Source organism: Capra hircus, chromosome 5 (assembly GCF_001704415.2).
Source record: "Capra hircus breed San Clemente chromosome 5, ASM170441v1, whole genome shotgun sequence".
Lineage (NCBI taxonomy): Eukaryota > Metazoa > Chordata > Mammalia > Artiodactyla > Bovidae > Capra > Capra hircus.
Window position 1 is genome coordinate 77,205,732 of NC_030812.1, and position 15,078 is coordinate 77,220,809.

At 36.4% G+C, this 15,078-nt stretch overlaps 1 protein-coding gene across 2 annotated transcripts in view; it reads left to right on the forward strand.

Moving 5' to 3' along the window:
• The window catches only part of FAM60A (family with sequence similarity 60 member A), a 28,646-nt gene extending 14,146 nt beyond the window's left edge, over window positions 1–14,500 (forward strand). For both annotated transcript variants that reach the window (XM_018048346.1, XM_018048344.1), the window contains exons 3-6: window positions 1,254–1,353; window positions 2,969–3,095; window positions 8,488–8,638; window positions 12,419–14,500. In XM_018048346.1, coding sequence (XP_017903835.1) covers window positions 1,254–1,353; window positions 2,969–3,095; window positions 8,488–8,638; window positions 12,419–12,578 — 538 coding nt within the window. In that variant the 3' untranslated portion in view covers window positions 12,579–14,500. The remainder of the gene's footprint in view (window positions 1–1,253; window positions 1,354–2,968; window positions 3,096–8,487; window positions 8,639–12,418) is intronic.

Here is a 15,078-nt window from a genome sequence, read left to right on the forward strand (position 1 = left end):
TCTAGGTTGTTTCAAGGCACTTGCTCTTAAATCCAAACAATACTGAAAGTATACCCTTCTTTTTTTTTTTTTTTCTAGATTATGAGGAACTACTAAGTTTATTGTGAAGCCCTAAATCATGGGGGAGTTGAGAGGGAAGCTCATAAGGGAGGAGATACATGTGTACTGATAGCTGATTCATGTTGTACAGTAGAAACCAAAACAACATTGTAAAGCAATTATCTACCGATTAAAAATGTATTTTAAAAAAGTTATAATAGAACCTTTCATTGTTAACTTTTAGATGTATAAAGAGATTAAAAAAATAACCCTTATTCTCAGAGTAATTGTCCTCCACTAGTACTTTCTATTGTTTTTCTAACTGAGGATCCTAACAGGGTTTAATGTTCTGCCCTGAAACATGTTAGGGTACATTAGTTTTATTTTATAATTTTGTTCTTTATTTTTTCTTTTGACAGTAAACCTCTGCTTAATAAAATGGAATTTATGTTTCAAAAAATACTTTGATGAAACAAGATACTTAATGTTGAGCCATTTTTGATGTTAGAAATCAATTTTACCCCTGTATTTATCAAAACATTCTGTTGATTAGTTATTGTTAATCGTAGACTGTATTTATTTTGAAGGTTGTCAAAGAGTCTCCACCAACCAACCTTGCCATTTGAAGTCACATTTTTCTCTTAATGCTTTATTTCCGATTGTATATATAATAAATGCTGTTAGTATTTTTCTGTATACGTTTGTAATATAGAAATATGTATAGTTAATGAAAAATTCCTCAGAGAAACAATTAAAAAATAACTTGGAAACTATACATTTATTTCCCCTTATGCAGATACATTGATTAAAATAATATTACAGTGCCTCTTTGGTTTTGTTTGTTGTGAAACTAGAATATCATGGCACATTATTTTACTTAAAGGGTAGCGTTTTATTGCTTACTTATCTATACATTTCAAGAAAGATTAATTGGACATCATTGTTTAAAACCATGGTGGCCAGGATCTTCTCTAGGTCTTAAATGTTACCATTGTTTAATTAAAAAAACATTCTTTATTTTAAAATGACCAAGTTGCAGCAAATATAAGTTAATTAGACTTCTGAAATATTCTACAGAAACAGTAGAACTGGATCACCCCAGACAATTGGAAATAACATCTGTAAACTATAAATAGTGTTTTTTCTAAAAGAAATGTACCATGAATTCTTTTATGTAAAGGAGATGAGTAAAGGTTTGATCGTTTTCTTATCAGGTTACATGAGACTCGTTCAGGAGATATCTGTAATGCCTGTGTCCTGCTTGTGAAAAGATGGAAGAAATTGCCAGCAGGATCAAAAAAAAACTGGAATCATGTGAGTTTATCTTTTCCCCTTTTTCAGTTGTACCTCTGTTATATTTAAAGTAACACTAGTTTTTCCCTTAATTTAGGAAATAATATGTTCCTGGGGTAGAAAAGTCTGAAAAAAATAAAGAAAAATACTAGCTGCTGCTTAGATATAATCATTTAACATTTTGGCATGTATTGTATTGAATTTACCCATTTTGGAGATTCACGGTGTACATTTAACATATTTTTAGGTTCAACCCAGAAATTCCTCCAGTTAATTAGACATGAATCCTTTTTTCATCTCTTAGGACCACTGATTTCCTAACTCATGTTGGTACTAATGAGCACATGAGTTTACATTCAGAACTGGATTTAAACCCTCCTTTTTTTACCACTTACTACTTGTGAACTTTGGACAGTGACATTTATTTATTAAGTGCAAAAGAGGCTAATAGCCATGTCACAAAACTGTTGTAAGAACTGAATGAGGTGATATATATTAAGAATAATTAGTAATCACTCAGTTAAATAGAAGCTGTTTTTATTCTCTATGTTAAATTGAGATTTGCATTTCACTTAATAATGTCACTAGAATTCTTCAGAAAATATTTTCAGTGACCAGAACAACACTGATAAGTGTTATTTGTTTTTCTATATGCTAGCTTTCAGAAGATTTATGACATTTATAAAAGATACTTGTTTTTAAGCAGGCAGGCATTTATTCTTTACATTTTTTCTTATGCTAGCCTTGTAAGCTGTTCTTTGGTGACAGTGTTACATTATTATAATAGGTTTCTGTGTGTCTGTTAACTTCTAAAATTGTGAGTTTTTCTTTAATGAATAGCTTATGTGGGGAAGATCCAAATTGTGATTTTGAAGGTGATGTCAACATCAGGATACATGCATGCTAAGTTGCTTCAGTTGTGTCTGACTCTTTGCAACCCCATGGACTATAACCCACCAGGCTCCTCTGTCCATTACATAAGGATAGAAATCTGCAAATAGTAAATGTGAATGAAGACATGAGAAATGAGACCATATGGGGCTAAACCAGCGGCTTACCGGGCTGTGGGAGAACATGCCATTGCCTGCACGTGGCTGACCTCAGGCTTAAGGCTGTGTAGTAAAAAGAGCATAAAGCATGAATCTGGGCGCCTTCCCTACCTACCTTTGCCTATTTACTAGTTTAGTGAAATAAGGCAAAATACATAGTTTAATGTCTCTTGGTTTTCTGTATCCTAAAATTGGAATAACAAATTACTGCTTACTGCCTTGTGGTGAAGTTAGAATCAAAAGTATATGAAAACGTTTTGTAAACTGCAGACATCATCCAGTGGGAATGTTAATTGTTGTAAGGTCTGGTTTTTCTTAACCTACTTGGCTCATTTTCACCATATATAAAAGCTATATAAATTTTTGGTCCAGCTACTCTTGCTGTTACTACTTCAAAGTAAAAAAAACCCCTAGATAAACTGTTTTTAACACCATGTGATGATTCAAAGTGCACATGAGCTCTTAAACACTGAGTAGAAAACTGTGGTTCTCAAATTGGGCTCCTTCAAATAAGCACTCATCTGAACTAAGAGAGTGCAGAGGTGTCATTTTTAAAATGGTATTAAATATTCAGTATTTTCTTCCAGGTGGTAGATGCAAGGGCAGGACCCAGTCTAAAGACTACACTGAAACCAAAGAAAGTGAAAACTCTATCTGGAAACAGGATAAAAAGTAACCAGATCAGTAAACTGCAGAAGGAATTTAAACGCCACAGTGAGTTGGATATTGAGACATGAGGATTTAAGAATGGATGTTTTGTTTTTGTCTGCGGGTGGCACATGGCATATGTAGACCATTTTTTCTTTTGTTTTTTTTTTATAAAAGAGTGGGAGGCAATGTTGACTGGTAGAGATATTTTATTTCTAGGAAATCTTGGAACTTTATCTTTGATTTTGATGTCTTAAAAGTACTTTCATTAGCCACTTCTTCAAACTGTACTCAGAACACTTGGACCATTCTCATCTCTGTATTGACATCTTTTCTAGAACATTAATGTTTCAAGTTTGTTTACTTGATTTTTACCCTTAAGGAGATTGAGGCCTGAAGACATGCAGAAAGGTATGTAAATAATTAGTGGGCAACTTAAGATTAAAACCCAGGTTTTCTGGAGAGTAATTTTGGAAATCATAACTCACATATTGCAGCCTCAAGATTTTTAGGTTTAAAGGGGCTTGGTGTGTTGGGTCAGAGGATGGGAAAGAAATGATAAATTAATAATAAGTTCATCTACTTTTATGGGAAGTCACTGGGGGCACGGGACCTGTTGTAGTACTTCTGTATTTAGTAATTTAAATTTTGAAAAGGAAATCCACTGAATATAATGCTATTACCCCCAGGGGATTTGAGACAGTACTATTGAGTCAAGCACAATAGTGTTTCTGCAGGAGAAATGTAGACATATTTATATCGGTGGAATAAACTAACTATAAATAAACTAGTCATGTTTGCCCACCTGATTATGGCCCAGATCAGGCCAGATTTTGTGGCCAAATGGGTTAGAGATAAACGTTTGTTTTGAGAACCTTTTCAGAATTGTGGGTGGACCTATATTGGAGTTTTCAGGATTAAAAAAGATATGGGGACTTCCCTGGAGGTCTAATGGTTAGGACACCGTTATATGGGGCATGAGGTGTCGCTAAAAAAAAAGATCCGTAGGGCCTTGTTAGACAAAATATTATCAATCAATGTTTGTTTTAGAGTAATGGAGAAAGTTAAATTTACTGATCAGACAGAAGGAAAGGAAGGAAGGAAAACTATCATCTCATGAGCATTTTGCTATATATACCAAGCACTTTACAATTATCCCAGTGATACCAGTTTTAGAGATTAGGATAGGAAGTACAAGGTAGTGGTTTCACCTTGATCTGGGGTCACTTAATAAGTAGTAGAGATGAACTTGACCTGGGGTTTATCTAATCTCAAAACCCTGTGCCCTTTCTATGCAAGCATCCTGCTCTTTTGGATAGCATAGCTTATGCCCCAGGACCCCAAAGTCTTTCCAGATCTGCTACTAACTCCATGCTCTAAGCTGGTGTTACTAGTAAGTTGTTGGTGCTACTAGTCCATAGTTATTTTGAAAATATATTTAATTTAATTAATTATATATTTAATTAATATATACTTAATCTTTGGGTAAACTTTTATAAATATTGGTAGTAAAATATTTAGACAACATCAAATACATGTGTATTTTAATCATAGATGTTTCTTTCTTAACCAGCTATCACCAAGGGGCAAATAAAAACTGACTCTACCCTTTATTCTCAGAAAATGTTTTAGTGAACGTTTGGAAAACAGTAATTTTCTTATCATTTGAGGAGTAGAGAAATTGAAAGTTTGTATGTATATTCTTAGCATCTTTAATTATAGGGAAGGTGACACCTAACTTTTGCCTTACCTAAGGGAATATGTCCAGTGTAATTTTAGATTTTTGTGATAAAGCTATGTTGTGGAGGGCTTGGAGATTGAAAATTAATGGGTTTGGAGACTCAGTGAAACAAGATTTTCTAGGTGCATTGTGAATTGCTAGCAGCTGTGTGCAGTGTAAGAGTTTTGAGATATTTGAATTTTTATACATCACCCACTAAATGGTTTCTCTGCCCCTAGTTACATATTTACTTCTGTGCATCTTGCGTGTACCTGACATGTATTCCTCTTCTTGGGATGTTCTTTCCTTTGTGATATATTGGAAAGGCATTGGATCTAAGGCTTGAAGATCAGGATTTGAGTTATACTTCTTGAACAAATATATGACCCTGGTGTTGCTTAACATTAAACCACAGTTTCCTAATCAAGAGAAGTGAGGATAAGCAAGTAAAAAGGGCTTTTGTAAAACAAAACAAAGAAAAATAAATTCCTCTAGAAATGTTAGCCTTTTTGTGTGTGTGTGTGTGTCATTTTTCCTAAAATCTGCCATGATTCTGGTTGCTGTAGAATAAAATTGAAACTGCCTAGCAAGTCTTGGGGTGTCTCCTTTAGGGTAAGGTCAGTTCCCTTACTGTGCATGGTGTATTCTGTGTCCATCACTTTGCTCATCATCCCCGTCTATCCCATGTGGGGGATGGCATTTCCAAATCCTACCTAATGTTTAAGATTTTAAAAATTTCAGTTCTTTGAAGAATTTCCAGATTTACATTCTAGAAGACAACTGCATTTCTATGTGTAGTTAATTGTATCATGTTGTCCCAGGTATTATTAGATTAAGCCATATAAAAAATTTGCCACTTTTATAGTTAGAAATGGACAAATATAACTGCAATTTCAAATGGTTCATAGATATTAAGCACTTACTAGGATAGTGCATTTTCTTCAGAAGCATAGCACTGCTGTTGCTGTTAATTATTAGGGAAGTCTTTTAAGTATTCCCATAGCCTTACTCCTTTAAAGCCTGCTATTTTTTTTTTGACATTAAAAAAATATATTCTTTTACCATTATGGTTTATCATAAGATATTGAATATATTTCTCTGTGCTATACAGCAGGACCTTGTTGTTTATCCATTCTATATGTAAAAGCTTCCATCTGCTAAGCTCACCCTCCACTTCATCCCACCCCAGCCTCCCCGCCTTGGCAACCACAAGTCTCTTCTCTCTGTCCGTGATTCTCCTTCTGTTTCATAGGCTCATTTGTGTCATGTTTTAGATTCTGTGTATAAGTGTTACCATGTGGTATTTGTCTTTCTCTATCTGACTTATTTCACTTAGTATGATAGTCTCTAGTTGTATCCATGTTGTTGCAAATGGTATTATTTTGCTCTTTTTTATGTGAAGCCTGCTGTTCTTAAGAATTTTGCTTGGTTGTTTTTTTCCATGGAGTTTAAGCTATTCATAGATTGGAAGTAAATGAACATATTAAAAACACTAATGGTGCTTTCTTTGTTTTAGATACTTAATATTAAATGTAATTTTATATAAAATTTTGTTAATAGAAAACACTTGTGAGCACTGTTCAAAACAGCTTTCTTCAGTCTTGTTTCTCCCCATGCAGGATGTGACACAGGGTTTGTTGTCTAGTGGATACTTCATGAATATTTGATTGGTCCTCTAAATTGGAGGATTGTTCTATCTACCTGTCCTGGGAGGGAGGGAGTCTGCAGATAAAGGTGAGGTGTGTAGTAGACTCAGCCCCTGTCTGATATTTCTGTTGCTGGGAATAGCAGTAGGATGGCTTTATAGCTCAGTGACTATTAACCAAAAGATTTATATTCTGGTTTGTAAATGTATGTGATAGCTTCTGAGGGCAAAAATACTAAATCGTGTGTAGCTTGTATCTGATTAACTGCCTTTATTCCTTACTAAGTTAGAATCTATTGTTTTTGCTTTATAGGTAAGGTTTCATTTTTCTTTGGATGCTTTCAAGATTTTTCTCTCTTTCTTCAGTTTTTGGGAGTTTAATTATAGTGTGTTTTGTGGCAAAGACGGTAAAGAACCTGCCCTGCAGTGCAGGAGACCCAGGTTTGATCCCTGGTTTGGGAAGATCTCTGGAGAAGGGAATGGTTACCCATTCCAGTATTCTTGCCTGGAGAATCCCATGGACAGAGGAGCCTGTGGGCTGCAGTCCACGGGGTCACAGTCAGTCAGACACGACAGGGTGACTAACACTTTCACTTTGACATTGGTTTCTTTGGATATATCCTGTGTGACGTTTGCTCATCTTAAATCTGTAGGTTTGTCTCTTGCCAAGTTTGGCACATTTTCCGCCACTGTATTTGAGTACTTTTTTACCTGCGCCTTCTTTGTCCTCTTGCTTCAGGACTGCAGTCACACGGATGAAGATTTTTTATCGTAGTTACGCAGGCCTCTTAAGGCTCTTCATTTGTTTTCTTAGTGTTGTACAGGTTGGCTGATTTCTGGTGTTCTTTCTTCCGATTCACTGATTGTTAACTCTGTCCCCTCCATTCTGCTGTAGAGCCTGTCCACTCTCCTGTCATTTATTGTGTTTTTTTCAGTTTGGATTTTAGTTCCTTGATTCTTTATAGCTTTTTTTTTTTTAACTGAGACCTGCTTATTGAGTTTATGTTTCCATTTATTTTAAGCTTGTTTGTAAAGGCTCACTGAAGCATTTTTGTCATGGCTGCTTTAAAATCTGTCAGATAATTATAACATCTCTGTCATCTTGGCATTAATATATACTTGACTTTTCATTCAATTTGAGACCTCCCTGCTTCTGGATATGATGTGATTTTTTTTTTTTTTAATTGAAACCTAGACATTCAAAAATTGTGTGATGAGACTCTGAGTTTTATTTAAACCTTCTGTTTTAACTGGCTTTTTTTTTTTTTTTGGTCAGAGGGGGAAATGGGAGAGGGGCACAGCCTTGTTACTGCCAGGTGGTGTTAAAGTCAGGTTCCCCACCCAACCTCTATAGATATCTGAAGTGGGAGTGGCTCCTGACTGCAGCTGGGTGGGGCTGGGATGGGAATTAAGGCTCCCATGCGGTTGGGGTCCTCCTGTTCTTGGTGGGCCATGGTGAAAGCCCAGACTCTTTAGTAGGCTGTCACTGCCATCACCCTGGTGAAGGTGTTGGGGAGGCCTCAACATTCTTGATAGGATGGAAATCTAGGCTTTCCAGTTGGCCTTTGCTAGGGTCGGTGGGGGTAGGGACCTGTTTTTTCTGTTTGGCTGCAGTAAAGTGATTATTGTGTTGTAAAGATTTCCTGTCTTGCTAGACTGCCCCTTTCTTAGTCCTCTGGCTAGAGAGGGCCGACTTGTTGGGGGCGTGTGTGTGTGTGTGTGTCTCTGTGTGTACCCACTGGCTTTTCTGAATTACTGGCTTCTTCAGCTTCAAGACTGGGATTTATAAGGCAAAAATAAAACCCATAAAAGCTAGGGTGCTAACCTCCACATCTTTGCTTGAGTGTTAAGGCCTCTAGCTGTTGCCAACTTTTGGAGTCTTTAGTTTTGTTTTATATGGAAGAGAGTAAAGCATGTCTACTCTTAGTCTTACCAGAAGCTCATTTTCTTTTAGATACACTTTAGTACAAATACAGTAGAATAGAAAATAATTTTTTTCCATTTTCGACTATCTCATTCACTGTGTTTTCTGCTGAGGCTTAGTTGCGAGGGCATATAATGAAATTATCATTTTTGTTTTCTCTTTACTTCAGATTCTGATGCTCACAGTACAACCTCAAGTGCCTCTCCAGCTCAGTCTCCCTGTTACAGTAACCAGTCAGATGATGGCTCAGATACAGAGATGGCTTCTGGCTCTAACAGAACGCCAGTGTTTTCCTTTTTAGATCTCACATACTGGAAAAGGTAAAAGCAACAGAAAATATCTCTCTAACCAGCAAACCTTCTTAATTACAGGCAACCGTTTCCCACTTCCTTAGCAATTATATGGCATTTGGCAAACCGCTGGCAGCATGTGTGGTTGGAGGTGGATTAGGCAAGAATGGAGCTGAGAGTTTGGATTTTGTGTGTTTTTCCTATTAAAATTGATTTAAAATAAAAACCATGTTAAGGAATCTAAACTTGCTATAATGGAGTATACTTAGGTATTCAATGTGACCAACTCTCCCACTGAAAAAAAGTAAAAAGACTAGAAGTATAAATATATTTTTATGTCTTTAAAAATGGCATTAACAAGTTGACAAGTTGATGAGGAATATATATGCATGCTCAGTCACTCAGTCATGTCTGACTCTTTGTGACCGCCATGGACTGTATGTAGCCTGCCAGGCTTCTCTGTCCATGGGATTACCTTGGCAAAAATATTGGAGTGGGTTGTCATTTCCTCCTCTAGGGGATCTTCTCGACCACAGGTATCAAACTTGTGACTCCTGCGGCCCCTGCATTGGCAGGTGGATTCTTTACCCCGTAGCAGCCTGGGAAGCCCCTAATAAGGAATAACCAGAGGCCAGATGTCATGTGAATGAGAAACCCCAAAGTCAAAAAAGAGATAATAGACTAGGAAAGAGAGAATATTGAAAGAGAAAGTGGTTAAGGATTTTCTAGTTCACAGATTTGGGAAGACTAACAAGTTAAAAGCAAGGTAATAAGCAGTTATCATATGGGTGAGGAAAATTCACCCGTATAACACATTATAAGCAAACTATGGAACATGGGAGGCAAAACAGTTAGTGAAGAAAATAAAGACTTTATTTTCAGAGGAACAACAAACACACAAGCTGAGTTCTCCGCATGAACAAAGGATGCCATAAAACCATAGATTTCACACCTTCAGTGGCCCCAGAGATAATAGCTGGGGGATAATCTTCCCAGGCAAGAGTACTGGAGTGGGTTGCCGTGCCCTTCTCCAGGGGTTGAACTTATGTCTCTTAGGTATCCTGCGTTGGCAGCCAGGTTCTTCACCACTAGCACACCTGGGAAGCCCTGACATGACAACAATAGCATGCAAATCAAAGTAGTAGGAGTAATGGGAGTTAAAATGTCCTAATATCTTTGTATTGTTGAGAAAAAATATTGAATAACTTTAAAGTTTGATTAATGAACTGTATAACCACTAGAGGAATAAAAATAAGAATGTAAAACCTCCAGAGAAGAAGAGAAAGACCAAGAATTTACAAATATACCTAGCAAGATAAAATGAAGAAAACTTCTATATATTTGTAAATTGAGAAACCTTGGGTCAAGAAGAAAGTGTAAGTTAGAACATCCTTATAACTGAAAAATACCACAAATCAAAATGTGTGATATGAAGTTAAAGAGGTAAATAGAAGAAAAGTTGCTTTTAGTACTTTCTTTTAACACAAAGATTTAAAATAAACGAAGTGATATATATCCAGTTTACAGATTAATAAGGAAAAATAAAAGCAAGGAAATCCTAAAGATAGAAGTAGGAATAAATGGAATAGAAAACCAATATGAAGGAATAGTATCAGTAAAGCCAAGAGTTGGTTCTTGAAAAAGATGACCAAAGAAGTTTCTACAGATCAAGAAAAAGAGATAGTCCCTTGTTATTTCTTATTTTTTGGATAAGAAAGTGATATTCAAGGTTTAGAAGACAAAGGATATTATAAACAACTTTATGCCAGTAAATTTGAACATATAGGTGAAGTGGATATATTAGTAGAAAAAGACAGTTTACCAAAACTGTGCCAAGACTTGAAGAGTCACGTAATAAAGAAAATGGATTCAGAGGTCAGAAGTCTTCCCACAAAAAACCCCAGGCTGAGATAGACAAGTCCTACTGAATGTTCCAGAAACAAATGAATCTGATCTTGCACTGGCTTTCCAGATTATGGATCAAACAAGGCCTAGGCGCCAAGCATTCTGTGAGGCTAACATACCTTTGATATGTTATAAACAGGTTATCATAAGCATATTAGATTTATTCTAGGGATGTGAGATTGTTTTAAGCATTAGAAAGCCAACTAACATAATTTGACAGTTCCTAAAGGAGAGGGGAAAATGCCTATTGTATTAGTGGTGTATTGAAGATATTTGATAAATTTGAACTTTGCTTCAAGGTTTAAAATAAAGCCTTTAGCAAAATAGGAATAGAAGGCCACCACACTGATAAATACTTTGTATTTTCAGGTAAAATCGAACATGTTCCCGTTCCTATATTTCAGCAACATTACCTTCAGACATGTGCAGTGATAATGTGCAGCGTGTTTGCAATAGCAAAAATTGTCCCATCAGAAGAACAGTGGATAGCCCTTTCACTGTTCACCTAAACTATCACAACAGTGTTAATTGGTTGTACCCTAATGCAGAATTAAAAGTTTTAAAAAGGAGAGTCTGCAAACTGGTATATTCACATGGTGGAATACCGTACCTAAATTAACATGAAAAAAAGTTCCAATAGTATAGTATATTTGAACCTCAGTTATTGTTGAGGAAAAAAATTGCAGCATACAGTATGATTTCATATATGTGCATTTCTGTATCTATTTTTATTTTATATGTTACATATATGAGATAACAAGCAATATGTTTAGAGATGCAAACATGTATACAAAGAAAAAGGGGAGTGATAAACATAAAATTTTAAAGAGAGGATTAGATTGAGTGGAGTGGGATTGAGAAGAGCATACAGGGGGATTTCATAGGAAGTAATCATTTTTTTCCTTAGAGTGTATGATCCATGAGTGATTTGCTGTGTTGTCATTTTTGTATGCCTTTATGTGTATTTGATAATATGTGTATATATTTTTTGTCTGATCAGTATTAAAATAAAACCGCCAGCTGTATCAGCCTGTTCATGGTGGCTATTTTTCTTTAAGATGCGGTGACTTTTGGAGGAAACAGTTAATAACTTTAGGAACAGCCTCTGAAACTGAGGAATACCTTCTCCCCCTTAATATTTATTAAGATTCAGTGTGGGATTTGGGCTTTCCTCGTGGCTCAGCTGGTAAAGAATCCGCCTGCAATGTGGGAGACCTGGGTTTGATCCCTGAGTTGGGAAGATCCGCTAGAGAAGGGAAAGGCTACCCACTCCAGTATTCTGGCCTGGAGAATTCCATGGACTACACAGTCCATGGGATCACAAGAGTCACACATGACTGAGTGACCTTCACTCACTCACTCAGTGTGGGATTTAAGGGGCTTGGGTAATTCCCGTTACCTGGAAAATTGAGGTCACTCTAGGAGACCATTCGTTAGAAATTTGATAAGATTGTGGATGTAGAACCTTTCTTTGATCATATTCTCCTAGTTGTAATGTTTGGTGTGTATGTGTGTATGTTAGTGGCTCATTCTACTAGTTATAGTAGAATAACTAGTTATAATGTTCTAACTAGTTATACTAGTTATAATGATTGATGTGTATGCGTGTATGTTAGTTGCTCATTCCTGTCCAACTCTTGGCTACTCCATGGACTGTAGCCCGCCAGGCTCCTCTGTCCATGGGATTCTCCGGGCAAGAATACTGGAGTGGGTTGCCAGTTCCTTCTCCAGAGGATCTTCCCAACTCATGGATTGAACCCAAGTCTCCCACAGTGCAGGCAGGTTCTTAACCATCTGAGCCACCATTAAACCAGTATAATGATTGGTGGATTGTTCTTTTTTTTTTTTGTATTCTTATTCTGCCTTATTGATATATTTTGTTCTCTCTCCGTTTTTTTCTTTTAGACAGAAAATATGCTGTGGCATTATCTATAAGGGGCGTTTTGGGGAAGTCCTCATCGACACACATCTATTCAAGCCTTGCTGCAGCAATAAGAAAGCAGCTGCTGAGAAGCCGGAGGAGCAGGGGCCAGAGCCTCTGCCTATCTCCACTCAGGAGTGGTGACTAAGCTTTATGTAGAAGGGGAGCAAAAACGACATAAATTTTGGAAAACAAAGCAACAAAATGACCCTCCTATTTTTAATTTGGATACCTGCTATTCTGCCAAAAGATGGATTTGTAGAATAGTTTTGAATGGGTTATTTTTCCTCCAGTTCCACAAACTCTGAAGCCAGTGAAGCTTACTAAGAGATAAAAAAGAAGTGTACATAATATTTAAGATGCTGAGTATTTCATAGGAAAGCTGAATGCTGCTGTAAAGTGCTCTTTAAGTCTTTTTTTAAAAATCCCCTTCTAATGAATGAAATTAGGGGAATTTTCAGGGGACAGAGATGGGATTTGTTGTATGATAAACGTATGTAGTTTTAGTCTTTCTATTTTGAGAAGCAGTGGTTGGGGCATTTTTTAAGATGGCTGGCTACACTTGTTTTCCTTCATTATAATAAATTCGTCATAACTCAGTAAACATGGACTTGCCCCTAGAGGTAGTTGTTAATAACTGAAATCTTAAGGTCTTGCCGAGGTTCTGGTGATTCAAACCTGTACTACTGAATATTAAGCAGGACAGACAGCTCTCTGGTGCGACTATCTTGAAGGAGTAATTTCTAAATATGCAGAGGTAACTTGACTGTATATGTTGCATCCTGTGTCACCTCCCTCCATATTGATATTTGATACAGATTTTAATTTATATGAAACTTAAAAAGCAGAATCAAAACTGAAAGCAGAATTAAAGTTCCTCTTGAGGAAATGTCAAGTCTTTAGGATAAGCAATCCTATATGAATAGTACCAAAGCATTACCACTTGGTAGAGAACATTCTCTATTAAAAACATTAGATTATCTGAAAAATAACAATGTGCACGTCTTTAGGATGGCACACGAGAAAAACAAAGGTCAGTGCTTCTTGGGGCACGTTTCTTAGAGGGCTTGCAAGTGTGTAAATAATTTGTTTGTGTTACGTGACTGGTGACTTCACTGAAAATCTGCACAATTCAGTTTTAGCTCTGGATTTCTTCAGTTGACCTTTGTGAAGGTTTTATCTGTGTAGAATGGTTGTTTGACTTGTTTTAACCTGTTAGGGTTTTGGGATTTTTTTTTTTTTCCATTCTATATTAAAGTAAAATTCTACTAAAAGAAAAGAGGTGTGTGTTAATGCTGAGTGGGTTGGTTTTGGTTTGGCTTCTTTTAGTCAGGCTTTCTGAACATTGAGGTGTTAGATGATACATCCTAAATGTGGAGTTCTTCCATTCTAAAACCTTCATTAAAAGCCTTTTACTTGAACCCAAACCAAAGTACTATCTATTGCCTCTTTTCTAAAAGTACAGGAAAAATATATCACCTGTTTTCATAATGAGGAAGCATCGTTTGCCTCCCTGGTAAAACATGACTCAGTACTTATTTTTAAAACTGGATTTTAAAGATTGGATAGTATACATAACAAGAGAGTGAGCCACTTTTTATGGGCACCCTATAGTTTTATAGTTCTTAATTGAAACTTAAAGTTTTATATTTCTTCCTTTGGAAAAAACTACAAGCCACCATATGCACAGACTACACAGTGAGTTGGGCCAGTGCTCCCGCAGACTTTGAGGTGTATTACAAGAACCCCAGCCATTATCATCTTCCTCCTGAGTTATTTTGAAATTTTTTTTTGTACATTTTGGCTGCAGTATTGGTGGTAGAATATACTATAATATGGATCATCTCTACTTCTGTATTTATTTATTTATTGCTAGACCTCAACCACAGTCTTCTTTCCCCCTTCCACCTCTCTTTGCCTGTAGGATGTACTGTATGTAGTCATGCACTTTGTATTAATATATTAGAAATCTACAAATCTGTTTTGTACTTTTTATACTGTTGGATACTTATAATCAAAACTTTTACTAGGGTATTGAATAAATTTAGTCTTATTAGAAAATAAAAGAGGCTGTTTTGTGGCTTTGTTTGAAAGGTGTTCTTAAGTAAGAATAACTAATACTTTTGGCCCGCACAGGTGTTACTCAGTATAAGCCCTTAGTATTGTAAGAAGCCATGAAGGAAAAAAGTCCTCTTTACCAAGAAATACAGACTTTAAAATACAGATCTTCTCTACTTACCTTAGGGTTACACCTCAATAAACACAAGTTGAAACCACTGTAAGTGAAAAATGCATTTAAGTGACTTTCCTTCCTGTGGTCCAGTGGTTAGGAATCCCCCTTGCGGCAGGGGGAGAGAAGAGGGAGGGAGTGAGGAGCACACAGGTTGGGAACTAAGATCCCGCATGCTGCAGAGCCCCTGAGCCCTTGTGCAGCAAGCAGCTAGAGTCAGCTGCAAGGAAAGATCCTGCATGCTACGTGAGATAAATATTTTTTAAATGCATTTCATACAGTATAGCTTAGCCTAGCCTACCTTAAACATACTCAGAACATTTATATTAGCTTACAGTTAGCAAAATGATCTAACACAAAGCCTATTTTTAATTACATATTGAATGTCTTATGTGATTTATTGAATGTTGCACT